This window comes from Canis lupus, chromosome 8, assembly GCF_011100685.1.
Source record: "Canis lupus familiaris isolate Mischka breed German Shepherd chromosome 8, alternate assembly UU_Cfam_GSD_1.0, whole genome shotgun sequence".
Lineage (NCBI taxonomy): Eukaryota > Metazoa > Chordata > Mammalia > Carnivora > Canidae > Canis > Canis lupus.
Window position 1 is genome coordinate 43,362,883 of NC_049229.1, and position 27,523 is coordinate 43,390,405.

General features: G+C 51.1%; 1 protein-coding gene, 1 long non-coding RNA gene and 1 pseudogene across 4 annotated transcripts in view; 1 reads left to right on the forward strand and 2 right to left on the reverse strand.

The window, feature by feature from the left end:
- Window positions 1-2,367: 2,367 nt before the first annotated feature.
- On the reverse strand, window positions 2,368-3,749 carry LOC111097090 (annotated as a pseudogene).
- Window positions 3,750-9,785: 6,036 nt separating this feature from the next.
- LOC102157122 lies at window positions 9,786-14,595 on the reverse strand. 3 transcript variants are annotated; one of them, XR_005363477.1, is made up of 4 exons: window positions 12,871-14,595; window positions 12,646-12,733; window positions 11,984-12,185; window positions 9,786-11,251 (listed from the first exon to the last, which is right to left on the reverse strand). It is a non-coding gene; the product is annotated as an uncharacterized LOC102157122 (long non-coding RNA). The 3 variants fall into 3 exon arrangements; XR_005363476.1 differs by having other exon boundaries at window positions 9,787-11,251; window positions 12,646-14,594; XR_005363475.1 differs by lacking the exon at window positions 12,646-12,733 and having other exon boundaries at window positions 9,788-11,251; window positions 12,871-14,588.
- Window positions 12,188-27,523, forward strand: part of GALNT16 (polypeptide N-acetylgalactosaminyltransferase 16) — a 93,248-nt gene continuing 77,912 nt past the window's right edge. Inside the window, exons 1-2 of the mRNA XM_038545060.1 lie at window positions 12,188-12,311; window positions 15,031-15,320. Coding sequence (XP_038400988.1) covers window positions 15,144-15,320 — 177 coding nt within the window. The 5' untranslated portion in view covers window positions 12,188-12,311; window positions 15,031-15,143. The remainder of the gene's footprint in view (window positions 12,312-15,030; window positions 15,321-27,523) is intronic.

Sequence of the window (27,523 nt, forward strand, 5' to 3'; positions counted from 1 at the left end):
ATCAAACTAGTTCAGACATCCTAGGTTGTATCCTCTTCTAATGTAGGAAAGGTCATTTTCTACTCTGAATGGAGGTAGTTAATTTCCTACCCTCCAGACTGAACTCAGAGCATTTTCCCTCCTTCTAGCTTCCTTGTTATCAATTCTTGCATTTTCCTCTTGCTAAGTGAGTAGTCTGTTGCCTTTCTGCCTTCATAAGCTCTAAAAGCTGCTGAGTTTGTAGTCAGCATTATTATAAGCATGATGTGTGGTCCAAAATATTCTTGAGTTGGGGAAGCTTATATTCTACTCCTGCTTCCCAAAAATCTCCCTTTTCAGACTTCAACATGCTGGGGCAGAGTTTGGATTCTGACTATTCAGGTCACCAGGGTATCCATTAAGTCTTGGATAAGAACCAAGCATTTGAGCTTAGTAAGCTAACAGCTGAAAAGAAATGGGAGACTGAGACCTGGGTAGTTTTAAAAGAAGTGTGTTTATTTAGTTAGTGGATTGATGGGGGTGTAGCCCATGGATTTAACTTTCTATTTTGCTTTTCTCTATACTCAGTTCTGTTGTGTGTTGGATCAGAGGAATGGGCTGGTAATTTAGGTTTTGGTTCTGGCCATTAACTGTGTATCTTTGGACTAATCACTTAACTTCTCTGGGCTCCTTTACCAATAAAGTTAGAAGTTGAAGTTAGATGTGCTGTAAGGACCCTCCTAGCTATAGTTTTCTGTAATACATCCCACTGTTTCTTATGTGGCACTTTCCCTTTGGAGCTGTGTACCTTCTGCTTCGTTGCACACCCTCATCCCGCCCCCAGCTCTGGGAATGGAGACTGTGCATGGAAAGAGGGGGAATGAGGAAAGCAGGATGCCACACCATGTCCTCCTGGCCTCATTGACTAGAGAGAAGCCTGCTTCCTCCATCTGGTGTTCCACCTGGGGTCGGAATATACTTCTCACCAGAGATGTGCTGTGCATGGCCTTAGGGAACTCACATTTCTACTTAGCTCACTATTTAACAATAAAAAAAGAAGAGAAATATTTATCTTCAACTGCATTGCTAGTGCTGTAAGGTTTAATAAGAGATAAGCACAGAATGGAAATGAGGCAAGTTTGCCAAGTATTATAGATGGGAAGATATTGAGAAAGAAGGAGTAAGTGTTTCTCATTTTAAGGATAGGAGAAATTAAGACTATACTATAGAGGACTGAATAGAATTAGGTACTTCAAAAAGAAAACATTAAACCAATAAGCTAAAAATATTCTCTTTTTATGTTGTCATGACTGCCTAAGAAAATTGAGGGATCCACAGTGTTAACACATTGTTATCCACCCGTAAGTCCTAAGACATGATCAACTCACAGGGAGACTGGGAAGTTTTGGGGGCCTGCATCTTGTATAACCCTGACTGGCCTTGGACTTTGTCCCTCTTACCTTTATCTGGCCACCAGCAAGACAGACATTTGTAAAACATAAAGTTTATATCTTATAAGCTATCAAAAGACTTTTCTCTCTCTATATATATATCCCTATGACTAGACAGAGAGTACATTTCCCAGTTCATCCTTGTGCTTAGTTTCAGTCCCAAAGAGGGTGTTGGTATATTGGCTTTCCTTTGTGTAGCACAGATTTGGACCAAATATGCTAAACTTGAAGCTCTTTTTATAACAATCGCTCAGATATAGACATGAGCCCCCATTTTCTACCAAATTAGGGTCATTTTGTTGCTGTAGTTCCAAAAGATAGCCAAAAGGAAGGCTAAGGTGTGTTTCTCTGCCCTCTGATGAACCGTAACTTCATCTAAAATTCTGACATCTTTTGTTATATCCCATAAAGCTAACTAGAGTTCCAGTCAGCTAGCTTAGTTTTTTCAAATCAAAGTATGGCCTTGAAGGTTTGGTAGGTCTGAGCTATAGCCACATACATATGGCTTCCTCTGTGTTCTTGGATACAATGAACAGGACTAATGTTGGCTCCAAAAAGGGACAGAAGATGGCTTGTGGTTAGTTTTTCTTTCTTAAATGTTATACAAGTGCAGAGCAGTTGGCTGCCGTCCGCCTCTCAAACCATCAGCAGAGCTTGACCTTGGCCAAGATTTTGCCTCATCCTCTCGGCATTTCAGCATAGAGTTGCGTTTCAGCCATGGAATGCTTAACCAAAAGCACATGCTGTAGTGATGGTTTCCAAAAAGCAAGTTTTTACAAAACGTCTACATCATGTTGTCCTCTCAAAACAAGTTTTCTCTGAACCACCAACCCAGTAAACCTTGAAATGACGATTTTTGACTTTCATTCACAAAAGCTAGGATTTTTGTTGTTAATAATACTTTATTGAAGCACAGTATAATGAACATACAATAAAGTACAAATCTTGAGAGCACTGCTTGTGAATTTTGACAAATTGTATGCATCCATGTTACCATTCAGGGCTGGTGGTTCGTTCTCTTCTCTTCTCTCTTCTTTTTTTTTTGGAGCAACCACTCATCATAGCCCCTTACTGGCTTATACTAGCTATGCCGGACCCTGCCACCCAGTCCTGGGGCCATGCTCCTTGGGAGCTCCCAGTTCCTGGCCAAGGATGGCCTGGTTCTTGGGGGCCTCCCAGCCTACCCACAGAACATGACCTCCTCTAGGGCCCTTGGCCAGGCCTGAAGCTGGAGAGGCAACTGGAAACAGTAGGGCAAGGGCCCTGCTGTCTCCCACTGGCTGCAATAGGTTTCAGAAAAGTGCAGGGGTGCTGGGCTAAGGAAAACAACGATTTGGGAAGAAAGAGGCTGGGCAGTGAGTAAATGGACACTCAGGATTGGGAACCATGCAAAAAAGAGGTGCCCTGTCTGCTCCTCAGTGTGAGAGAGTCACCCCTTGTGCAGCCACCACACCAGTGTCTGGCCCATCTCAGTCATGCTCAGCACAAGGAAGCCTTTGCATTTCAGCTCATCTAGGACTATGCGAGGAGGGTTATTAATAAAGTGCTAACAAAAGTTGTTTCCCAAGACACTTCTCTTTGAGGCCCCCAGATACTGAACCTGCTCTAGATCTGAGTACTTACCGCCCACCAGGGTGGGGCGCACTTCTGTGTGGATGTGGGTGCTGATGAGGAGATAGGGCATGGTGCATGGGTTCTGGCCAGGCTCCCACTCAGGGCTTTGGGCTCAGCATGGATGCCAAACCCTCAGGTTCCAGAACTGCTGTAACCCATGGCCTGAGTCCAGTTACTCCAGCTCTCAGGGCTGGGGTTTCTTATATTACATGAAACATCTAAAAATAAATAAATAAATAAATAAATAAATAAATAAATAAATAAATAAAACATATGATTATGTACAGCCTTGGATTGGAAGGTTGTGCATTCATCTGCTGGAGCAAATTATTGTAATAAGACAAAGAATCCAAGTCAAAACAGGATGAAGGTTTGGTGGTCTGAATGTGGGCTGTTTGCTCTTTTGTCATATCTAGTAGATGTGGTTACTTCAAAGCTTCATATTTGTTTTTTGACAAGTTACTGTTGAAAACAGGTAATATATGCACATAATACCAAAAAAAAATTTTTTATTGTGTAATGGAAAGGGAGTCTCCTCCCTCCACCCCTAGTCCTTTCCCTCCTTGAAGGTAAGGACTTTAGACTTTACTGTTACTTAGGTGTTGTTCAGCCTGGGGCTGGGGCTGAGTGTGTGTTTTTTTTTTTTTTTTTTTTTAAGTCTCAACTTTCTTCTTTGGTTATTTATTTTTTTTTTTATTTTATTTACTTATGATAGTCACAGAGAGAGAGAGAGAGAGGCAGAGACACAGGTAGAGGGAGAAGCAGGCTCCATACACCGGGAGCCCGATGTGGGATTCGATCCCGGGTCTCCAGGATCATGCCCTGGGCCAAAGGCAGGCGCCAAACCGCTGCGCCACCCAGGGATCCCTTCTTCTTTGGTTATTAACCAGGAATATATTTCTCTTCTCTTCTCTTTACACTCTAGGCTCTAGTCTAGGGCATTTATGCAGAGACTTGGACCTGTAGCTTTGTATGACTAATCCTATTTGTCCTGTCCCATAAAGTTCATTCTCCATATCTGTCACCTGGCGCAAAAGTCCATGTTTCTCACAGGATTAGCCAGGAGGTGATAATATCTGGAGTTTTTTTTTTTTTTAATATTAGGCTTGCTACTTTTAAAATACATATTTGAAATTTTCCATGATCAATTTTTAAAAATTCATATTTCTTTAGTAGGGGCTCCTGCAACACACCTATCTGATTTTTTAATTTGTTTTAAAGTAATACTTAATTGTAACCTACAAGTAAACTGTAGGTGGATCTCTAGACAGTCTCATCCCTACCCCCCATAGCCACTCAAATCAGACATTCAAAATTCCAAAGTTACAGACATGAACTGGGATGATTATTCAGCTTCACAAGCCGTTCTTCTCTTTAAACATAGGATTGACCTCAAATTTATTTTGAAAAGCCAGCTTCTCTGGCAGGCAAAATTTGATTTGATTGATACACTAAGTTTTTCAAGAGTATAAATGTCATGCAGAGCAGAGGACTTATATTCAGCCTGGAACCATACTTTACACAATTTACAGGCTCAAGAGCCAGGGAAGGAAGACCTCTCGTGCCCAACCCTCTCAGTCAGACAGAAACCAAAGCATGATGGATGGCTGGCTTCACTCAGCCACTTTTACCTCCCAGCCTAATTTGGTACTCCTCCGTGGCAGGTGGTTAAGGAGTCAGGTCTTCTCCAAAGATACACAGTCTAGGGAAAGGAGCGAGGCTGTTGGTGTTTTCCAATTCAAGTCCCATATGGTTTGCCTGGGGCCATTTTATTTTTGATGTCCTTTGGTGCTCTCTTCTTTGTCTTGCTGTTACCGGGTCACCCAAGGCCTCTTCAGTCATCATTGCAAATATTCCCACTGGTCAGGGAGCTCCCAGGGAGCATCCCTTTAGAGCAGCTGTCACATTTGAACAGCATCTGCTTTCTGACAAGCTTGAAGACAGAATTAAGGAAGTCGTCGAGCCTTTCCCAGTGGAAGTGGAGAACACAAACAGCCTTTGGGACTTGGATCAATACACTGAGTTTAGTGGTCTGGCAGCTTGTGTCAGGGGAAGGCAGGCTGATTCCCAGAGGGGGCCAGGATCTCATGGTCCTGGCTCTGTTGTCCGTGCAGGGTCCTTATCCTGGAATGGTTCCCTCAGCCTTTGGCTCCAGCCTTTTCTAGACAGGGAAGCAGACCAAGGTAAAATGCTTGCTGTGTTTGAAAAAGATTCTGCTCGCTGCAGCCAATAAGCCCAATAGCCTGGGAGGTGAATGACCCTTCCCAAGAGATTTCTGTTGCGCCACTCATCCGGCCTCCGGCCCCTCACACACTGCCCGCCCCAGCCCTCCTGCTCCTTCTCTCTGACCTGACTCCACTCATGTCAGCTGTCCTCTTGCTGCTCCCTGGATGGTTTCTCTTCAGGCCTTTCTGGTTTTAGTACTATTACACTTTTATTGGTTTTCACTCTCTGCTTTTTCTTTCCCTGAAGCTGTTTTTCCTCATAACTCTGTATCTTTTCATCTCTTGTGTCCACTCTATCAAGTGTGTGTCTCCATCTGCTGCTCCTTGTCTGACTCTGTCATGGCTTCTCAGAATGTCCTCTTGCCTGCACCTTCGTATAGCCTGCTGGAGGACAACCTGCCCCCACCTGGGCTTTGCTGACCCTGGAAAGAAGTCGGTACGGGGATTTTGAACAGTTGGTGGAGGAGCCCTACCTTGAGCAATCCCAGTTGTGGGGCAGGTGACAGCACCAGTCTGGGCAATGACCTCAAAGATGGCGGCTGTCTCTGGGCAGTGTGGCAGTGAAATAGGAGGGGTAGAGGGAAGTAGGGGACACAGAAGTGACAGCCAGCACTCATCGAAGGGGATAATCAGAGAAGGAGGTGAAAGAAGGCCGGGCAGCAGCTAGATGTCACCAGGGAAAGCTGAGCAGGAGCTCCACGAGGGGAGAAAACCAGGGGAGTGGGACCTGCCAGAGATGCTGCAGCCCAGCTCTGCCCAGCAGAGGCCAGTGGCATGGGGACGGGGCCAGGAGAAAGGGGAGCTTTAAAGACCTTTTCTCCCCGTGCATCTCTGGTCCTTTTGTTATTTTCCTTTCCTGTTCCTGCCCTCATGTTATATTAGCAACAGAAAACAAAACAAGACAAAAAGCAGTCTGTCTTTGAAAGTGAATGGCAAAATCTGGAGAATTTGAAGCTGGATGTACATACTTCCCCATTTGCTGGACTGTCGGGCCCCTTTGCCCACCAGGCAGCTGGAGCCAGGAGGGCTAGCCCCTTCCTGGAATGCCTTGAATGGAGTCTCTATACCAGTTTGACAGCCGGAGTGCCAGTGGCAAGGGCAGCCAGCAGTGGTGCCCACCCACAGAACCCCTCCATGCACATGGTGCAGGCAGGGGAGCAGGGCTGTTGGCCAACCCAGCTGGAGGGCTAGGACTGGTCTTGGGCTGGGCCTGGGCTGAGGGTTGGCTTCCAGTGCATGATGCCAATCCTAGCACAGTCTCCTCTACCCCCAGGAAATGAGCCGCAGAGAGGCTTTGGTAGAAGAAAAAGAAAGGAAAACTCTTCTCTTGCTTAAAAAAATGTTTAAACTGAAGAGGTAATAAATGCATGTGGCAAAAAAAATTCAAAAGATACAAAAGAATAAATGATGAAAAGCCTCCCACTTCTGTTCTCAAGTTCCCCTCCTCAGGCATCCTGGATGTACCAATTTCTTGTACATTCTTCTTACTTCTCCTTTTTTAGGTCTGCTGTAATCCAGAAGTTTTTAGATTCTTGACCCAATGGAATATTTTAAATTGTTTGGATGTATATGTATTTATGTAATGTGTGTGGAGGGACTAAATGATTAATAAAGAAAACTGTATCTCGGTTTATTGCCAATAATTCTTGCTGGGGCAGGAATGGTTTGAAATATTAAAATAACTAAATAGAATCTTAAAATGCTAGCACTGGATAGGACCTTCTGAGTCCCTTGTACCAAAGCCTTCATTTCAAACACAAGAAAGAGTCCTAGAAAGTGACTTTTCCAGAGTCACCAAGTGAGGTAATGGCACTTTTTAGGTGGTGGCCTTTGGAAAGATACGGATCCCCAAATGAAAGACAAATGATTGGGCATGGGTTTAGAAACTTCCTTAATTGGATACAAATATAGGGAAAGAAATTGGTAATTTCCAGGAAAAACCTGAAGTTACAGCTAGTTAAAAAACATACATGTGCACTTGTGTACACACACACACGCACGCACGCACACACTCAGGCATTGGCAGTGGACAGAAGATGAAAGTCAACTGAGTCTACTGTCCTGCTGAGCTGGGCAGAGGCTGTTAGAGGCAGCATGATGTCACTCTGCTGAGGAATCCGCACCCCTCGGGCTCATGGCACCAGGCTGGAGGCAGAGGCAGGTATCTTTTGTTGGGCAGGAGGGAGAAATGCCCACCCAGACTTGAGTAAGAGTCTGTGCATGGACCCCAGGGTGGAGATGCCTAAGGTGTGAGGAGGGTGTGCCTGGCTATGCCACTGTGGAGCTCTGGCACCACTGGATCCATGAGCACTGACAGCCCCAACTGTGTACAGCACCTCCTGGGAGGAGACACCCCACAATTTATATGCTGACAAAATGGCAGGATAATTTTTTAAAATTCTCTCTGCTTTGACATTTGCTCCAGACACTGTGAATGACTTCAGTGTCCAAACCAGATTGATGGGCCTTTTGATGGCTTCAGTGAGAGGGGACATGTATGACTGTAAACACTGGCAGTAAAAACCCTCAATTGCTTTGAAATGGTAAATTTCCAGGCAATGTGGATCTGATGTTACACGCCTCCTGCATTAACAGCTTTTTCTTCCTGTTCAATTATTTTGGCTGGTAAGGGAGTGGAAATTACACTTCAAAATATATCGATGGATATTTTCAGCCTTGCTGAGAGCTTCAAAATATGTACCAATCCCAGGAACATTCCCTTTCTTTCCAACTTCCAGTTTCTCAGGGAAAATGGAGGTATCAATGGCAGGCCCAATTAGACCAAAGGAGATGCAGGAGCAGGGCCGGGACAGAGGGAGGGGGGTGTCCCTTTGCATTTCAATTTTATCTGGTCTTATTGCATAATCTCTTTCTCAGCCAAAGTTTGCTCCAGCCCTAAGTCTAGGGGTCCATCCTAATATGTGCCAGGTGATGAGGTCCTTGATAAAGAAACAAGTATTCCCAAGAGCTTAGGTCTGGGGCCCTTGAAACAGGGTATCTGATGGAGTAGGGAAAAAACTGCCAGTTCTCTGTGGCTTCGTTTTCACTCGAGGGATCCAGAAGTCCTAATCTCTGATGCACATAGTTCTCTCCTATGGCCTAGATGCTGGGCACAATGGGCAGCCACCCAGGAGTGCATTTGCCCCAATTGTGCCTCTGGTTTTCTCTTCTCTATCTGACCACCTGACCAGCTTCTTCCACTCCTGTTCCTAAGCACCAGACCTGGACTTCCAGCAACCTTTCTGGGCAGACCACAGAGACCTCAGGTTCAGTTGAACATGTCTCTCAAATTGTTCCTCCTCCTGTATTTCCCATTTCAATGAATGGTTCCTGACCTTACACCAAAGCACTTGTCTTTTACACAAGAAATCTGCATACTATTCTTAACTCCCTTCTCTAACCCCACTTCCTACTGATCGCCACATCCTCTGAGTCTGCCCTCTCCCTCTCCTCCAGAGTTTGTTTCTGTCCTCACCCAGGCCCACAACAACTACTTGCTTGGACTATTATATCATTGTGATCTTCTGCTAGTCTCCAGCCTCCTCACTAAAATTTATAACTGATCATGTCACTCCCTGTTTCAAAATCTTAGATGGTTCTCCATGGCTTACCAGAGTCAGTCCAAATGTCCTATAAAGACATGAAAGATATCTGCTAACCTGTTGATGCCTACACCTCTAACCTTGTCACTGCCCCGTACCCCGTTTCCTGGGCTCCCGTGCACTTCCACATCCTAGTGTCCTCTGTTTGCCTCTTCTTCCCAGAACACCCTTCCACCTCTTGCCTACCTGCCTACCCTTAGAGATTCTGTTCCCAGATGAGTTCTTACTCTAAGAAGACCCCTTTGTGCTTCAATAGAATTCCATTATATCCTCTTGTGGCAATTGATGTGTACTTCCCCATGATCAGCTACTGGGCTCCTCTGAAGCTGTGATCAGGTTTTGCTCATTTTTGTATCCCTGGAACGTAAAATTGCCTGGTGTGGTAGGCTTCAAGAAGGAAAGGAAAGAAAAGGACCAGGAACAGCACCCTGTGGGTAAGCAGCCTTTGCATTCTGAGCAGGCTTGTGGAATTTTCATGGGACAGAAGGGGGAGTCACAGCAGCCCTCCACCCTAGGTATTTACTCATCCACTCATTGCACAAATACTCAAGGAGTGCTGCCATGATGCTCAAAAACTGTGCTAGAAACTGGTGACAAAAGAAGGCTGCCAGGCCCTGCTCAGAGGAACTCTCATTCAAGGGTGAGAGACGGACATGTGACAAGCACTGCCCTGGTATTTTGGGCCATCTGTTTGCCTCTGAGGACCTTTGCCACTCATCTCCATAGAGGCTGTGGAGAGGGGGAAGGGATGAAGGAGAGCACGGCAGAGATGAGGAGGGCAGGGAGGCCTTGCAGAGGGCTCTGCCTCTGGGACCAATTCTGCTGACCAGCTGGCTTTATTTTTGCATTTCTCCTTTGTAGAAATTCCTTACTGTTAAGAAAAAAAGCATTTGACACATTTCTAATTAACCCTCAGCCACTGCAATCTTATTATCCCCAAATGCAACAGCTGGCTCATTTTATGATCAGTAATAATACGTAGTTCCTGCAGTTATCCACCAGAACCAGGGTCACTCCTCCCAAATTCTGATGGGACCACAGGGGACCTTTCCATACCCCATACCCCCTGCCCCACCATCGTGGGGCAGCAACATTTGGCCCCTGGTCCCGTGGTTGCAGGAAGGGGAACAGTGCTCCTGGGGAGGCACTGTTGGGGAACCGAGTTACTCCCCCCACTGGCCCACGCTGACTGACCCCCAGATGAGTCACTCCCTTTCTCTGGGCTCTAGTCCTGCACTGATGGTGCTCACAGCTGCCCATTCCTTCTCTTCCCTCCCTTCCTTGCATCAATAAGTACTTAACAAGCATGTACTGTGTGCGGCTATATGCCAAGTGCTGTTCTAAGTGCTGGGGAGACAGTGGTGAAGAAAACACACAAGAACTCCTGCCCTCATGGAGCTTACATTCCAGTGGCAGAAATCGATATGAAAAGCCAAATGGGAGAACGATGACTGGGATGCCTGGGTGGCTGAGTGGTTGAGCTTCTGCCTTCAGCTCAGATTGTGATCCTGGAGTCCTGGGATCAAGTTCTGCATCAGGCTCACCACAGGGAGCCTGTTTCTCCCTCTACCCCTCTCTCTGTGTCTCTCATGAATAAATAAAATCTTTTAAAAAGGGGGGGGGGGGACGATGACTGATCAGAAGATTCTTGGAGTTTCTTTCAAAGAGCCAGGTGCTCTCCTTGATGGTTTATAGAAACTTAGAAATAACATTCACTTAGGTACAATGGTGCCTTAAGTGTGGCCAGCTGACAGTGGTGATCCTATGATGGCTGGGTGACCTCTTACGGGCACCAGTCTCTTCGTCTGTGAAATGGAGAGGGTCCCACCTCGGTCACCGGGTCATCGTGAGTATTCTGAGATCTTGCTTCGGCACAGTGCCTGTTGCACGGTAACACACATTCTATTCACCATGTCTGCCTCCTCTTCTGCTGAGGGCAGACACGGCGGTCTAACGAATCCCCCTCCCTCACTATCCGTCCCGGCTGCAGCTGCAAACAGGGCAAGAGGCTTCCGAGTTGATGGAGTCTCAAGGGTAATGGGTATGCTGACAAGAACGGACACCCAGCAGCAGCCAGGGCCCGTACTCTGCGTCTCCCCTGCCCCCTCGGGGCTGCTCAGCACAGGCTCTAAAGAGGGAGGCAGCCACGCACTTCTGGGGCAGGACGGTCATCCTTGTTGGGCCTGTCTGGGGTCTTTTCTCCTTCACAGCCCTGGTGAGCCGTCCCCTGCGTGCACCCTGGCCAGGCCTTTCGAGAGCCCCTGGTGCCAGCAGCCAGCAGCAGTGCCTGTGAGAGGGGCGGGGTGAGGTGGGTGCCTGGAGTGGTGACCAGCACTGGACTTTCCGTACTTTATTTCCTGTCTCTCCCAACAGTGCAGCAAGTTAAGTGCTGTCAATGCCCCTAGAGGAAACAGGATAGGAATATGCCCAAGCCACTCTCCTAATAGGTGACTCTCCTAACAGCTTTTTTTTTAAATTTTTATTTATTTATGATAGTCACAGAGAGAGAGAGAGAGAGAGGCAGAGACATAGGCAGAGGGAGAAGCAGAGACATAGGCAGAGGGAGAAGCAGGCTCCATGCACTGGGAGCCCGACGAGGGATTTGATCCCGGGTCTCCAGGATCGCGCCCTGGGCCAAAGGCAGGCGCCAAACCGCTGCGCCACCCAGGGATCCCTCCTAACAGCTTTTGAATGCAGGTTACCTAGCTCCAGAGCTAGGATCCCACCCAGACTATATGCCCTTTTCCCCCTGTTATCCATCCCCACATCAAATGCACAGGGGCAGAGTGTTCCCTGGGGCCTCTGGGAGTGCCAAGGGCATGTGGCTTTGCCCAGCTGCTGGCTTCAACAGCTTCAAAAGAGAAAGGGACGTGCCAGAGAACAATGCCACATTTCGAAAGAAAGTGCCCAAGGAACCAGCAGTCCAAAAAGGCACACTTGGGAGGGACCTTGGAGGTCATCTCCGCACATCCCTCCTTCTCCGGAGGACAAAATGCAGGCCCCAATCTGGAGGAGAGGTCCCAGCCTACAGAACTTCTGACCACCCTGCAGACCACCTAGGGTGCTCAGAAGCCCTGCACAGGCGCCCAGACACTGGCATAGGGAATGGACTCAAATCCAGCCCACCTCTTACCTGCTGTATAAGAGTTTTCCCAAGTCCGGGTCTGCAGGCTGTGGCGCTTCAGAGATCACATATGTGAGGAGCCAGCTCAGCAGCTGGCACCTGCTGGGTACCCAGTGAACTACAGCGATTATCACCACTCTTGTTAATGGATGCTGGGCAACACCAAGTTTCTTAGGCGTCGCTTTGATTCTATGATTCTACGGTTCCATTCCTAGGACCAGAGAGAAAACAATGCTCACTGTCATATCTGAACACTGAACGCCATCTCGGGGAGGGCTGAGCCTCAGCCGTGCACCTATTTAGGATTCAAATCTGGAAGAAAGCCCATGGGCTGTAGGTAAGGTGACAGCCCGTATTCCCAGGCTCTTGCGATGTACCTGTGGCTGGAGACCCATCACCTAACTCCTGCCTAGGTCAAATTTCTGTTGGCCAAATGAGCATGGTAATGACCTGCCTCCCGACCCCTGCCCCCATCCTGGCCCTGCCCTGGGGAAAGTTTACTGCGTCTACCTAAGGGAAGACTGGCTGTGAAGTCTAACGTCACAGAGAAGTTATGGGGTTTTTCTGGTGGTGGTGGCATGGGGGTGTGTGGTGGGGGACAGGCTTCTCTTTGGGACAGAGCTCCCAGGGAGTGACAGTTGGTACAGCGCTATAGCATCCTCACCACTGACCCCTGAGGAGGAAGAGAAGAGCCATGCAGAAATCCTGCCAAATTCCAGCTTCTGCTTCCCTCCCTCTCTTCACACAGTCCTCCTCCTTCTAGAACCATTGGAAAACCCATCAGTCTGATTTTGGTTTCCAGCTCCACCACCACCACCACCCCCAATGCCTAGGGGTGAGTTTGGAGCTTCTCACTAGGAGTTGATGTAATGTCTTTGGATCCCACATCCTCTCACCTGGTTTTCCCAAGACCAGAGGCAACTAGATATGCGTAGGCCAGGCCTGGCTGAGGGAAGCAGCCAGTGGCAACAGAGGGCCATTCCCCAAGTCTTTCCACTTTGCTGGCCTGAGAGCCTGTGTGGAAGTGGGGACTCCAAGAAGGCAGTTCCCATACTTTTTCTTGATGTTTGGAAATGCCTGTGGGGCCCAACTCTTAAGCAGCAAGGTTTTTCTCGCTTCTCATGGAGGACATGGCCACTGGATCAGCTCCATGATTCCGGTGGAAACCAGGCTATGGCTTAACAGTGGTTTTCTCCATCTATGGGAGTGAATCCTGCCCCTACTGCAGTCTAATTAAACTCCCCAGGCAAGAGACACCCAGGAGGGCAAGGCTGACCCACAGCTCCAGGGCCAGTGGCATCTCCACACTCAGGCCTCGGATTCTCTGCTACTTTGTGAGACCCTCTTTGTACACTCCTTTTCCAGGGTCGTATTCTTGGTGGAGTCATTTTTAGACGTGTCTACGTTTCCTCGAGGTTCACGTTCTGAGTGAGGAGGAGGGTACTGCAGTGCCAATGATGATCTTTCTGCAGCAAAAACTCATTAGGCTTTTCCTTCCTTCATTTTATTTCATTCCAATAGCAACATAATGAGGGTCTATTACATGCATGGGTCAGTCCTTCATGCTGGAGAAACAGGGAAAAAATAAGTGGTGCAGATGGGGGTGGTTGGGGAAGGCATGCGCAGTGACCTCACCTTTGCCTGATTCCTGAGGCAGCTTCATTTAGAGTCAGGGACCTTATGTGGGCCAGGACCCTCCGTGAGAGCCAGTGTCCAACAGCAACAGCAAGAAGTAAGCTCCCTGCCAGCTCTGCCCCTGGCATTCCAGGGCTCAGCCTGCCCAAGTCAAGCCCCTCCAAGCCCTTTCCAGCATTCTGGGCCCCAGCAATGCCAGGCAGCTCTCTTTTCTGGAGCACATCAAGTACTGCCATCCTCTAGACCTTTGCTCTGGCTATTCCATGCATCTAATGCTTACCCTGCCCTCCCCCTGCCCCGCCTCTTAAGAATTTATTCAAAGGTTTGTCCACCTTCTGTGAGAAGCCTTCTCTAAGACTACCTTGCCATACGGGGTATTTATTCCTCTGTGCCCGACACTGTGCTGCTCTCCTAGAACTAATTCAGCCCACCTTGCCTTCTGCTCTGAACAACAGCAGTCCACACGGGATTCTCAATGCCTCCAGGGCTGGGGCCAAATCTCCGTGATTTCTGTGTCCGTCTCTCACCACCGTGTTTTGCACTTTGTGGAAAGTGCAAACGGAGAGGTGGCTTCTCGACTAGGCTCTGCCCACTAATTAGGAGTGTGTGGCCTCGGGCCAGTCTTCCAGCCTCCTCTGGCCTCCTTCCTCCCTAGACAAATAGCGGTGATGATCCCCCGCGGTTGTTCAGAGGACAATGAAAGGTCTGGAGGGAAGCCTCGTGAAAGCTGGGAGCCCCGGGCCAAAGGAAGATGTGGGGTAGTTGTACCCCCATCTTTCTTTCCTGGCTGTGAAGCAGAGCCCATCCCTTCCGCTCTCTGCGACCGTCGAGTGCACCGGCTGCCGCTCCTTCCTCCGCGCGGGCCCCGGGCCGGCTCGGCGTCCTAGGCTGCGGAGGATTCCCGTGCAAACTCCAGACTCTCCTCCCGCCCAGCCGCCCCTCCCCGAGGCCTCGCCGCACACACCTTGAACCCCGCGCCAGAGCGCAGTTGCGAGCGCAGCCGGGGGCTGCAGCTTCGCGGCGCGGGCCGGGGTCGCGCGTCTCGGCCGGTGACTCAGGGCGGCTCGGGCCGGGCCGGGGCGGGGGAGGGAGGCGGGACCGGCCGGGGCCGCGCGGGGGCAGCCGCCGGGCGCTCGGTCGCGGAGCGGTGGGAGCAGAGGCTGGCTCTGGCCCGTCGCCATTCCACCGCGGGCGGGCGGCTCTCGGGGCCCTGCTGCCGCGCCGCTGGGCACCCGCCGTGCTCCTCTCCCCGCGGCCCGGCGGGGGCTGGAGCGCGGGGCGGGCTCTGCGCGCGGATGAATGGGCGCCCGGGGGACGCGCGCGCTCGGGGCTGAAGGGCATTAGGACCGTGAGGATCGCTCCGCGCTCCGGTCTCTCCCTATCACCCCCCACCCCCCACCTCTCCCTTTTCTGCTCTGCAGGACTGAGCAGCCAGGCGCGAGCGAAAACAAACAGCTGGGGCTGCGCGCGCCCCCACTCCGGCCCCCAGAGCAAGCCGGACCGCGCCCCCGCTCGGGGCGCCCGCCCGCCCACCATGAGGAAGATCCGCGCCAATGCCATCGCCATCCTGACCGTCGCCTGGATCCTGGGCACTTTCTACTACTTATGGCAGGACAACCGAGCCCACGCAGCATCCTCCGGCGGCCGGGGCGCGCAGAGGGCCGGCGGGAGGCCGGAGCAGCCCCGCGAGGACCGCACCATCCCGCTCATTGTGAGTACGCCCCGCGCAGGGCGGCCGGCGGGGAGGGGGGCGGGGAGGCGGGGAGGCGGCGCGCGTCCGGAGCCCCGCGCGGCTGCGGAGGGCGCGGGGCCGGGGGCTGCGTGCCCGCCGCGCCCCGCCGGCTTTGTATTTGTTGGAGCATTCCTGTCCGTTGTTATGGCAACCCCTGTCGGGCCGGCCGGGCCGGGGCGCACGGATGGAGGGAGGGTGACAGCGGGTGGGGGCTGGGAGAAAGTGCTGCAAGTTTGGTGGGCCCGGCGTGCGCGCGCGACTGGGAACGTGGCTCCCTGAGCGCTGCGCCGCGCCGCGGGGGCGGGGGGCCGGGCGGGGGCCGGGGCCGGCCGCACCTCGCCTGCCCCAGGAAGGCGGCCGGACCGCGCGCACGGCGACCCGGCAGTGGGAACCTCGCGCGGCGGAGCGCGTAGGTGGCCGCGCGCACCCCTCTCTAGTCTCCGGGCGGCAGAGGACGTGGGGTGCGGCGCTGGGCAAGGGAGGGTCGCTAGGGGCCGAGCCCGGATCAACTTGAACTTGCTCCTTTGGCGCGGAGGACTGACTCCCCCACTCGCACGCGCGGCACTCTCTGGGTCCGGGAGAGGTCTCTTCCTGTAGGCGCCCTTCACCCCAGCGCGAGGGTCCGTGGCGGCGGGCGAGCCGGCGGTGTGTGCGCTCGGGCCGGCAGGTTTCTCTCTCGAGGTCAGCCCCGCGACGCGCGGGCAGGGAAACAAAGGTGGCGGAGCGCGGCGGGGGCCTCCGCGCCTCTGCCCGGGCCCTGGGCGCTCCGGGGACGAGGGGGGGGCGTGCGGAGCCCCCTCCGCCCTGCAGGGGGCGTCCCTGCCCCCGCCTCCGCCCGGCCCGGCTGACAGCCCCGTGGGGCAGGGGCACCTGTTGAGGCCGGAGGGGCGGGCGGGCCGCGCTCTCCAGACCCGGGCCGGTGGCGGCCGAGAGCCTCGGGCGACCCTGGGACACGCTGCCAGGCTGGGGCGGCTGGGCCAGAAGCGGCCCGGGAAGGAGGAGGGGGAGAAAGTGCGGGGCCCAGGGTGGGAGAGTGGAGCTGGGTGGCCATCCTGATGGGAAAGAGCTGGGCCCCGGGAGGCAGGAGCGTGGAGCTCCTCCGGGAGGTGCAGGTCCAGGAGGGCGAAGGCTCGTGTGGAGTAGGATCTGGGATATTTCTGCAAAGGCAGCTGAGCCCCGGGAATATGGTGGAGGCGGGTGTCGGTGTGGAAGCGTTTGTATATTCCCAACCTGCCCCAGATGCCGTGTCTTCTTACCCCCCTTCCTCCCCCGGGAAGAAGTAAAAAACCTCTGCAAAGGAACCGTATTTCCTAGCTTTGCCTGCTGCGACCTTGAGGTTTATGGGTTTTCCCCAGCCCCCCTTTTCCCCCCATTGCCAGATCCCTGGCCTGTTGAACTCCGGGAATGAGCCTGATCAGATGGAGTGTTCCCTTTTGAGCTGAGGGTCCCTGTCACCAGGAACAGTTTCCAGAGCACTTGAGGGCATTTGGGCCCAAAGGCCGATGAGGATAAAGCCTCCCGTGTAAAGACCCCAGGGTATTGGGATCTCGGCAGGCGGACAGCTTGGAGTGGGATCTGGCCAAACCAGTAGTGGCCCCAGGCCGCAGGGAGCTTCCACAGGCGGGGCCCCTACCGACTGCGGGCTCCTACACCCCGACAGGGCCGGCCAGGTCTTGGCGGAGGCGGGCTGGCCAGGCGGTCTGTCCTTCGGTGACGGTGACGTGTTGGGAGGAGGGTCTGAGCCCGAGGGGGAGGAGGAGGGGAGCTTCGAGGGGAGAATGAAAGGGGAATGCCAAGGAACCGAGCGCAGGAGCGCAGGGTGGCCGCTCCTCGGAGCAGCGCCGGAGGCCGGGTCTTCTCACGTGTGTCTCTTCTTCAGAATCCTGACCTTGCTCTTGGACCTCTCTTCACTCCTCCTTGGCCTGCGACATCTGCCGGAAAGGCCACTCAGACTGAGAACCCTGGCGTGGCTGGGTGGGCCCTGCTGGAGGCATGTGGCACTTGTTTGGGAGGGGTGGAAATTGGAGGTCCTGGGGGCGCTCCAGTGAGCATCCTCAGGCCCGCTCCTTGTTCCCGTGGGGTTTGACTTGCTGCAGATTGGAACAGGGCTGTGAACTGGAAGCTAAGTTTAAAGTGTGAAGGATTATGTGGAAGATCCCAGGGAGCCAGGGAGGACGGGTGCAGGAAGAGAGGGAGAGTGGGAGTCCCCGGGAGTGAGGGGAGTGAGCCGCAGACAGTCCTCTGGCCCCCCCGGGGGTGGGGGGGGCATGGCCAGCTCCCTCTCTGTTAAGTTTGAGCCCTGGGTGTCTGTTTCATGAGCACCGGTCCCCACACCTCCCTGGATACAGCCTTGCATTGTCTTCCTACCTCCCGAGGTATTTGACTTCTTGACGATTCTTAGTCACATACGCTGTCACACAGCGACTATGCTGGAAGCTTCTTACATCTCCATACTGATGCACACAGCAAGACTTAATAAGTACTTGTTAGGCGAAAGAAGTCGGATTTCTGCCCATCTCTGGGAGTAGCCAAGCTTCATACCTGCCTCCCCCGCCCTCGACTATTTTGTTCCTGGCTTCAACCTGACTATAAGTAAGGGGATAGGGGAATACATGTTCATCTTCTCCAGAATTTGAACTCTGTGTCCAGCCTAAAAGAGGCAGGTGCAGCTGAGCTTTGCTTGCTCCCGGAACGCTGTGGTGAACCTCTCCCTGGTCTTCTTGCCATTCCAAAACACGTCCCTGTCTAGTTGGGCCAGGACGCTGCATGTGGGTTTTCAAATTCTTAGGGAATGATGTGGCCAGCCCTGCTGACAGAGGTTGAGAAAATTCAGACAAGCGTCATCATCACTCCCCTGGGGAATCAGAGAGCAGGGCTGGGAAGGGGGGGGAGGGTCTGCATAACAGCCTGGGCCAGGGGGCAGCTCTGCCTTCACAATGTCTGGGCTATTCGAAGCCAGCCAAGTTGCTTCTAGACCTTGGAGGCGCCGTTTGGCATTGTGGGGTGTCGGCATAGCAACCGTATGGCCCGGATTTCTCAGGGAGGTCCTGATTTTTAATACTCTGTCCTGCTGTCAGCCCGTGTGTCACAAATTTTGATATGGAAAACTGGTTACGGAACATGTAAAAACTACAGGGAGATACTGACTCCATCCCTAAATGGCTGCTTGCAATGTGGCAGCGTTTGTGATTTTTCCATGCTGTATTTTCTGGGCAAGGCATGCATGTGGGGAAATCCACTTGAGTCCACATGGATGCACGCTGGCCCTGGACAGCAGCTAATGCGGGCGGCGGAGCAGACACGGCCGGCCTTCAGTCTTCAGACCTCACAGTTGGGAAGAACATTTGTGATTGGTTTGGCACTCAGGTTTTCCATATGCTAGTTCTCTAAGAGGCATGGGTGGGATGCTAAGGTGCCACACGGAATTTCACTTTGCAGACATATTTTTAAAAGACTGTCCATTATGAATGTTTTCGGATAGAGGTACTCATTTGCAACACTTCCTGTTTGGAACCGTTAAAGTCTTAGGCATGAGTTTTCTTAGACTAGGGTTTTCTTAACCTACAATTGCAATACTGCTGATGACCGTGGACAAAATATGTGTATGTCTGGACCTTGGTTATTTTATGTCAAATTGAGGTTAAATGATTTGTAAGGTTTGTTGATCCTTAGACAAGCTAATGAGAACTTCATTTCTAGGAGCAAATAGTGGCTTTTTTTTTTTTTTTTTTTTTTAATTCATGAGAGACACACAGAGGCAGAGACAGAGGCAGAGGAAGAAGGAGAAGCAGGCTCCTCTAAGGGAGCCTGATGAGGGACTCGATCTCAGGGCCCCGGGATCATGACCCGAGCCAAAGGCAGAGGCTCAACCACTGAGCCACCTAGGCACCCCGCAAATCAATGGCTTTAAGGGAATTTTCCTGAAAGGTGTTAGGTTTATTGCTTGCGGAGGGACAGGCCTCTGTCAGGAGAAGGTCCTGCAATGATACCCCCACTGCCCCCGGCCTCGCAGGGATCCCTGCTCACCTCTCAGGAGAGGACACAGATTTGGTGCTTTTTTGGTACTATTCCCTGAGAGCAGAGGCTTCAATCAGATCTGGATAGGTTTATATTTTATTTATAATGTGTGCATTTCGGAACTGTGGGAATATGCTTTGCCTAAATGACAGAAAATGATTTTATATTTCATTTGTCTAGGTGCCACACACCAGAAAGAGGGTGGAGAGAGAGAGATGTGTGAACACCCACAGCTCTCCCTTGCCAAAATGCTCAGATGGGCAGGGGCTGGTCTCCTGTCACTGTCACTGGGGCCCCATCCCGGGTCATGTTGAAGCCTGCCAATAGGACCTGCCATTAGGGACAGCACAGAGGCGCCAGGACTGGTAAAGGCCTGACAGACCAAGAGTCACCTCCCTGAGAGGCCTGAGGCCCAAGGTTCCAGGATTCGTTTTAGGGTGATGCTCATTCTGATGGGCCCTATATTTCTGTGTAGTAGCAGCAGTTTTGCCACTGGCTGCGCCAGGCATTGGGCCTGTCTTTCTTCTCTGGCTCGCAGAGTTTATCAGCTCTGCAAGCAGAAGAAGCCCTCAGGTCTGGAAATGTCATTTCAAGAGATGTGGAGGGCACTGGCAGGCAACGCCGGGTAGAACCACCCAGGGAACTGTCTTGCTGTAGCAGAGGAAACCACCCGGGGGGTCAGAGGTGAGCTGTATCGGAGCAGTTCATTACAGTTAGAAGATTGAAGATTCAGCCCCTGTCTGCTTCTGGAGAAGACCTGAAACACCTTCCCTGTAACTTGGGGGCAAAGACATAAGGAGACTAACTAGATGGGAAACCCAGGGCTTCTGAGAGGAGCAGGGAGCAATGACTGGAGTCACTGATGATCAGGCCTGGGCAGCAGTTGTGTTCACTGAATCAGACAGTTTGCGCGGTACACTCACAGGCGGTGTGCAACTGGCTCTGGAAACGGTCTGCAGGGGCTTGGTGTCTCTCCGCTAAACAGATACTTGTGCTCTTTGATCTGTACCTGTGGGGCCTCTGTGATAGCCATTGCCTCTGTATTTTTATGGAGGCCACATTCATTGGATACTTAGATGTCTCACAAACTTTAACCTCTCTGATTCCCTCCAACAACCTAACAAGGTAGGTGCCATTACCAGGTCCAGTGAACATATGAGTAAACTGAGGCTTACTCATCCATGATCAGGCAACTAGGAAGTGCCTTTAAAACGAGGTGTTTCTGTTTCTTTTTTTTTTTTTTTAAGATTTATTTATTTATTGATTCATGAGAGAGAGAGAGAGAGAGAGAGAGAGGCAGAGGGAGAAGCAGGCTCCATGCAGGGAGCCCAACGTGAGACTCGATCCCGGGGTCTCCAGGATCCTGCCCTGGACTGAAGGCGGCCCTAAACCGCTGAGCCACCGAGGCTGCCCGGTGTTTCTGTTTCTGCGGCCCATGTTATGTCTTCTTTCCCCTGAAGCATCGTTAGGGCAAGATCCAAGTCTGACGTACCTGTGTGTCCTTCCTGGATCCTAGATCAGCATCTTGCTTTGGGTTTACTCCATCAACATTTGTTGGGGGAAGAAATGCAAAAACCATATAGACCAAAATGTCAGCAGTAGGAAAGTAGAGTTATGGGTAATCTCCCCTTCTGTCTTTTGGCTTTTTCAACATTTTTTTTGTTAAGTAGGCTCCATGTCCAGGGTGGGGCTTGAACTCATGACTGTGAGATCAAGATCTGAGCCGAGGTCAAGAGTCAGATGCTTAACTGACGGAGCCACCCAGGTGCCCTTCACCTTTTTTTTTTTTTTTAAGATTTATTTATTTATTTTAGAGAAAGAGAGAACAAGCATGATAGGGGGCAGAGGGAGAGGGAGAGAAAAACTCAAACAGACTCTGAGCTGAGCACAGGGCCAGATGCGGAGCTCGAACCTACGACCCTGAGATCAGACCTGACCCGAAACCAAGAGTCCGGTGCTTTAACCAACTGCACCATCCAGGCACCCCTCAACATTTTTATAATAAACATCTCTTAACATTACAGTGATAAAGCCCATCAGGATAATTATTTTTAAAAGTATTCAGTGACTGAATAGAATCACTCTTGATTCCTCAATGAAAGTAGACTTCTTAACCATGTCTCACACTTCTGAATCTCCCATCAGTGCTTAGCATTGAGCCAACAGAAGAAGCAGCAGACTTATGGGACTTATTCTGTAGGGTGTGAAGGAGTAGAACTGGGGCCAGTGAGTAGAAGTTGCAGAGAGCGAGAAGGAAAACTTTGTCCCTGAACCATCCATCACTGGGATAGTCCAAAGCTGGCCAGTGTTTCTCTTCTCGCCCCCGTCAACAGGTCAGTGCTTCCTTCCAGCAGCAGTTGCAAGGTGGTGAGAAGAGGCTTGCTGTCCCACCCATCCCCTAAGACATCAGGCAGCTCTGTAACAGGGTTTGAAATAGGGTCCAATTTTTGCACCCCGAGAGACCTGGCGCCCTGGGAAGCAGGGCTGGCTGAGCACACGGACGCAGGCCAGGGAGGAGGATGACTAAAGGACCCATAACTGCTGCTGTGCTGTCCCCTCCCTGTTCCTTTGGAGCCGCCAAACAGGGAAGCAGACGGGGCCAAGGCTGGTCAGAGGCAAAGCTGCAAATAGCAAACATCTTTAGCGTCTTTCCTGCTCTTCAGAACGAGGCCCACAAAGCTTTGCTGCCCGACTGAAGCCCAGCCCTGCCTATCTCCCCCGCACCCTGAATTTCAGCTATACCCTGTAGGAGTATCTGGCCAGAGACAGAGTGACCACCCAGAGGACTTTTGTGAACACATCAGAATAGGTAGGAGTGGCAGGCTGGAGTATTTTGGAACAGTGGGGGCAAATGGAAGAACCCTTTTTGATTATACTCCCTAGGCAAGATAAGGCTCGGGCCATATTTCAGAGACACGGAGGCAAGTCTGCCCCAGGTATACCCTTTCTGCTCCTCTGGACCCATAAGGAAGAGCTCCAAGTGTAGCTCAAGGGCAGCAGTGCCTCCTTCCTGCCATCCCATGACGTGAGGTGTGGCTGTGTGTACAACACGAGCAACATTGTCTCAGAGCTCAGAGGTGGGGGACATCTCTTGGCATGCTCAGAGCGTGAGACCTGCCCTTCTGGCACTTGCAAGGCCAGGACCAGCAGAACAGAGTGGCCCCAGATGGAACAGATGTTGGCCACCGGGGATGAAGGTGTGGGGGGATGGAGAGATGGTGTGGAATGAAAACCAAGTGACCCACTTCTAGGGCTCAGCCTTGCCCTCAAGGGGCTATGTTTTCTTAGATGAGGCACTTCCTTTCTCTGAGCCTTAGTCTCCTCATCTGTCAGATGAGGCTTGAACTTAGGATCTCCGAGGTGCCTCCCAACTCAAACCATCTTTGATTTTGTTGACCTGCTTCTGTAGAAGTAAGGTGGCCCCAAGCATGGCTGAAGGGCTGAAAGTGTTTAGATGAAGGAGAATAAGGCCAGAGGGTGAAGTGTACAAAGACCCAGACCACTTGTGTTCAGTAGAGTGGGAAACCTTAAAATTCTCACAAAGAATAAACTGGACCTACTCCTTCCCCACTCTCTTCCCTTGAAACACTGTCTAATGGAGCTATGCAGCTCCCCTTCTGCTAAACTAGAAGCCTAAAATGCTTGTGGATGTGTCTGGGGATGCTCAAGACACCCATGTAGGAGAGTTTATGGGTGGACTCCAGACATCATACTAGAAGGAAGCTACAAAGATCCCTAAGCAGAGAACTAATAGTCCTGCACCCTTGGACTTAACCCAGAAGACAGGTGTGGAATTGCCCTTAGGCCACAGCCTGGAAACAAACATTGTAAAAATCAGCTTAAGTACATCAGAGGGTTGGCCATCTCCTGGCAACCTTTAGGTTTTCCTGCATTACGAATACAGCAGATGAGAAGAAGCAAGATGAGAGAATTGCTAGGAGCTGCTGCTATACTGAGAAGGGACAGTTGACAGCAAAAGACCAACCAGGACGGGCCATAGGAGGTTGGAGCACCACCCCCCCTTCCCCAACAAGCACACGCTGGTCAGAAGTGCCGGTGGCATCATTTAGTCCTTCACTTAGCCGTTATTTACTGAGCACTATGTGTCAGGACTGTTCCAGGCTCTGGGATAACAATATGGTAAAAGCCCTCCTCTTGAGGGGCTCACATCCTTGGGGGAGAGACAGACCATAAACAGATAAATATACAATGCATTGCATGGGCAGGAGAGGGGGGGAAGAGCACGAAAATAAAATCAAGCCACAGAAGGGGACAGAGAGCTGAGAAGGATGGCCAGGAAAGGCCTCTCGGGTAAGATGGTGTTTGAGCTGTGGCATGAATGGAAAGAGAGAATCATACAGGCATCTAGCGGGAGAGGGTTCCAGATGACCAGGGCCCAGGGCACAATCTCTGCAGGGTGTGCGCTCCTTTCGCTTGGCCAGAGGGCAGGCTCAGCCAGGGTAAAAGTGGCCCAAGGTGGAAGTCCAGATCATTAGGCCTGTAGGCTGTGGTAAAGAGGGCTCAGAAACATGTCCCTGAGTCATCAGGAAGTGATAAATTACACTCAGTGTACCGGTTTGGTACGTCAGCAGACTGTCATTCAGTTCAGAAAATTTTCCAGAAATATGATCAAATATAATAGGAAGTGTTGATTCTTAAAGAGGTAAACCTAAGTTCTTTGAAAAATTTTCTATGGCTGGAACACTTCATTTCCTTATAATGTGAGATCAATGAGGTACTTGTGTGTTCTCTCTCTCTCTCTCTCTCTCTCTCTGGCTGGTGAGGGGGAATGGAGGGTGCTGGTGTCTGAAGAGATTTAAAAGACAAAAGATAATAGGGCCCTTGTTGAAATGCTGGAGTGAAGCAGGCTGGGGGAGGGCTCGTCTGGAGGGAAGAGTTCCTAGGAGGGAGCACCCTCTGCGGAGTACCTGATGGACCCCGGCCCTCCGTTGCCCCGTCCCACTCCTCGTGTCCTCCTTGTGCATTTGGGACTCCGGAAAGGACGTTTTCTGGCCGTGCAAGACCTTGGAAGTCTTGTCCTTCTTGTATAAACCGATTCCCCTTCGGTGGCAGCGGCACCCCGAAGGCGGGAGCATCCGGGCCTTCCCTGGGGGTGGGAGGGGGGCACCCAGGGCCTGGCAGGATCAAGGACCCCACACGCCTGCCGTCAGGAGGCAGTGCCTTCAGGAGCGACATGGCCCTGCCCCGGCCTGTCTGCCACCGCGTCCGCTGACGCTCAGGTGGCTTCCCCTGTGTCCCCGGAAAGCTGCCGGTGCTCCTCGCTGTGGTCCGGGTCACACGCACTGTCAGTCATGCCCCTTCGGATGCTGCTTTCCGGAGTTCAGATCGTCATCCCTTTATCTTTTCCCAGCGGTGCTGGCTTTAGCTTCTTTCAACCAACTGTTGGGGAGTATTTCTGACGTCCCCGGGCTTTCATTTCAGGGAGCTCTGGCCCTGGGAGGTCGTGGCCAGAGGGGACCCGTGTGGCCGCGTTGCCAAGTCTGCATCCATTTGGGGGTGGGGGGTCGCTTCTGGTGCCTCAGTCTGTGACCGGATTCCTTGCTTCGAAGCCATCTTTTCCCTTCCCTGTGAAATTCCTCACTAGGGAGTGGGACAGGGCAAGGTTGAGGGGAGCAGCATGACAGGTTGGGGGCGTTATCTCAGGGGTTGGGGATGGAGCCCTGCCGAGGCTCAGGGAGAAAGGCATGTGATCCATTAGTGACGTCTGCGGTGGTAGTGGTGCCTTTTTTTTTTTTTTTTTTTAAGATTTTATGTATTTATTCATGAGAGACACAGAGAGAGAGAGGGAGGCAGAGACACAGGCAGAGGGAGAAGCAGGCTCCATGCAGGGAGCCCGACGCGGGACTCGATCCCGGGACTCCAGGATCGCGCCCTGGGCCAAAGGCAGGCGCCAAACCGCTGAGCCACCCAGGGATCCCCGGTAGTGGTGCCTTGAAGGAGCCAAGTGGTAGGATTGAGCCCCATCCCCCAAACAGTTCACCAACCTGAGGCCAGAGGGAGAGAGGAAGCCAAGGGACAGAGCAAACACACTGCAGGGGCCAGGGAAGGTGATGGGAGTCTTTTGGAGGCATAAACCAAAAGGAGTTTGCCAAGTAGAGATCAGAGGCTGCCCATGGTAATGTTTTATTACAGCCTTGGTGCCACCTTGCAGGGGCATGAAAATGGCAGGGGCTGTCTCCAATACATGGAAAGAAAATGGCTTGGGACGCCTGGGTCTCCATGCAGGGAGCCCGATGTGGGACTCCAGGATCATGGCCAGGGCCGAAGGCAGGCACTAAACCGCTGAATGGATCCCTGGGATCCCTGAATGAGAATGTTCTGAAGAGTCAGGCCACAGAGACCCTGAGCAGAGTCACAGGGGCTCTGGTGGAGGACAGCACCTGCCCTCAGGCAGTGAGAACCTTGCACAGTCTAGATGTGCACTGACCAATGTGTGACCACCAGCCACATGTGGCTACTGAGCACTTGATGTGTGGCCAGTGTGACAGGAGGAACTGAGGTTTAATTTTATTTAATTTTAGTTGATTTAAATTGAAAAGCAGACGCTCTTTTCCATTATTGATAAACTTTTAAGAGTGTTTAGAAGAACTGAAATATGTGGAATCTACATTTTCAACTGTAAATTTTATGAAATCTCAATATGGATCAAGCATTTCTGCTGAAAATTTAGTGTCTAAGTTGAAATGTGCTGTCGATGTAAAATACACTGGATTTCAAAGATTTAATAAAAGAAAAGATGAAAATATCTCACCAGAGGTGCTGGGTGGTTCAATTGTTGAGTGGCTGCCTTTGGCTCAGGTTGTGATCCCAGGGTCCTGGTATAGAGCCCCGTGTAGGGCTCCCTGCTCTGCCGAGAGCCTGCTTCTTCCTCTCTCTCTGCTCCCCCCGCCCAGCTTGTGTTTACTCTATCTCAAATAAATAAAATCTTTAAAAAAAAAACCTCATTAATATTTTAAAATATTGACTAGACTATGTTTTGAAATGATAATACTTGGAGATATTAGGCTAAATAAAATATATTATTAAAATTAATTTTACCTGTTTCTTTTTACTCTTTTAATGTGGCTACTAGATATTGTAAATTCTCTATGTGGCAAGCATTCTATTTCTTTGGGCTGTGCGAGTCCTTACACATGTTCATGACACGTAACTTGTGTATTACTTATTTAATGCTGTGTAACAAATCACCCTAAAACTTGAATGGCTGAAAACAACCCTAAGCATTTATTCTCTCTCATTGTTTCTGGGAGTGGCATGGCTCTGGATTTCTCAGTGAGGTTGTAGCCAGATGTCAGCTGGGGCTGCAGTCATCCTCTCTAAATGCTAAGAGGTTGTTGGCAGAAGATTTTATGTAGAGAATGTGACACATTCCTAGTTTACCTTGACTTCAGGCTAAGTCTTTTCTGGTCGAACTGCTGCAGAGTCCTTGGTTCCCAATGCACCATTGTCTATGGGCACAGGACACCTCCCAGCATGGACCTTCGTCCTCATACCTTCATTAAAACCAAGGTCAATGTTTTCTTGCAGCCTCTTCTCTTTTCAAAATCCCTTCTAAGCCCTCGCTGTGATGAAAATGGGTTTTGGGTAGGAGGGGTAGGAGCAGTGGAGGTGGGGAGCCTTTTACTCCCTTGGAAAGTAGAGGGATTAGTTCCAGTCTGTTGCTTTTAGTGTTTCGTCTTTATCCTGTTAGAGCCAGAATGATAAATAGGTCTCAGCTCCACTGCCAGCCCAGAACCTGTGGAAGTGGCAGCCCGCAGCCTTGCAAGGAGAGTGGGAAAGAAGCGATTGATTAGCCATGTCTGTAAAGGGCATGGACTAGGACTGTAGAACTTGTGCTTTGTATATCCCGGTCCTGCCCTGATGAAGTCGTCTTCTTTGAGAATTTTTCCTCCACTTTAAAGATCTGACATGTTTTAAGAAGATGGCCAATTTGGGGTGCCTGGGTGGCTCAGTGGTTGGGCGTCTGCCTTTGGCTCATGATCCTGGGGTCCTGGGATTGAGTCCCGCATAGAGCTCTCCAAAGAGAGTCTGCTTCTCCCTCTGCCTGTGTCTCTGCTTCTGTGTCTCTCATGAATAAATAAATAAAATCTTAAAAAAAAAAAAAAAAGAAGAAGTTGGCCACCTTGAAGAAGCAGGGATGAGGT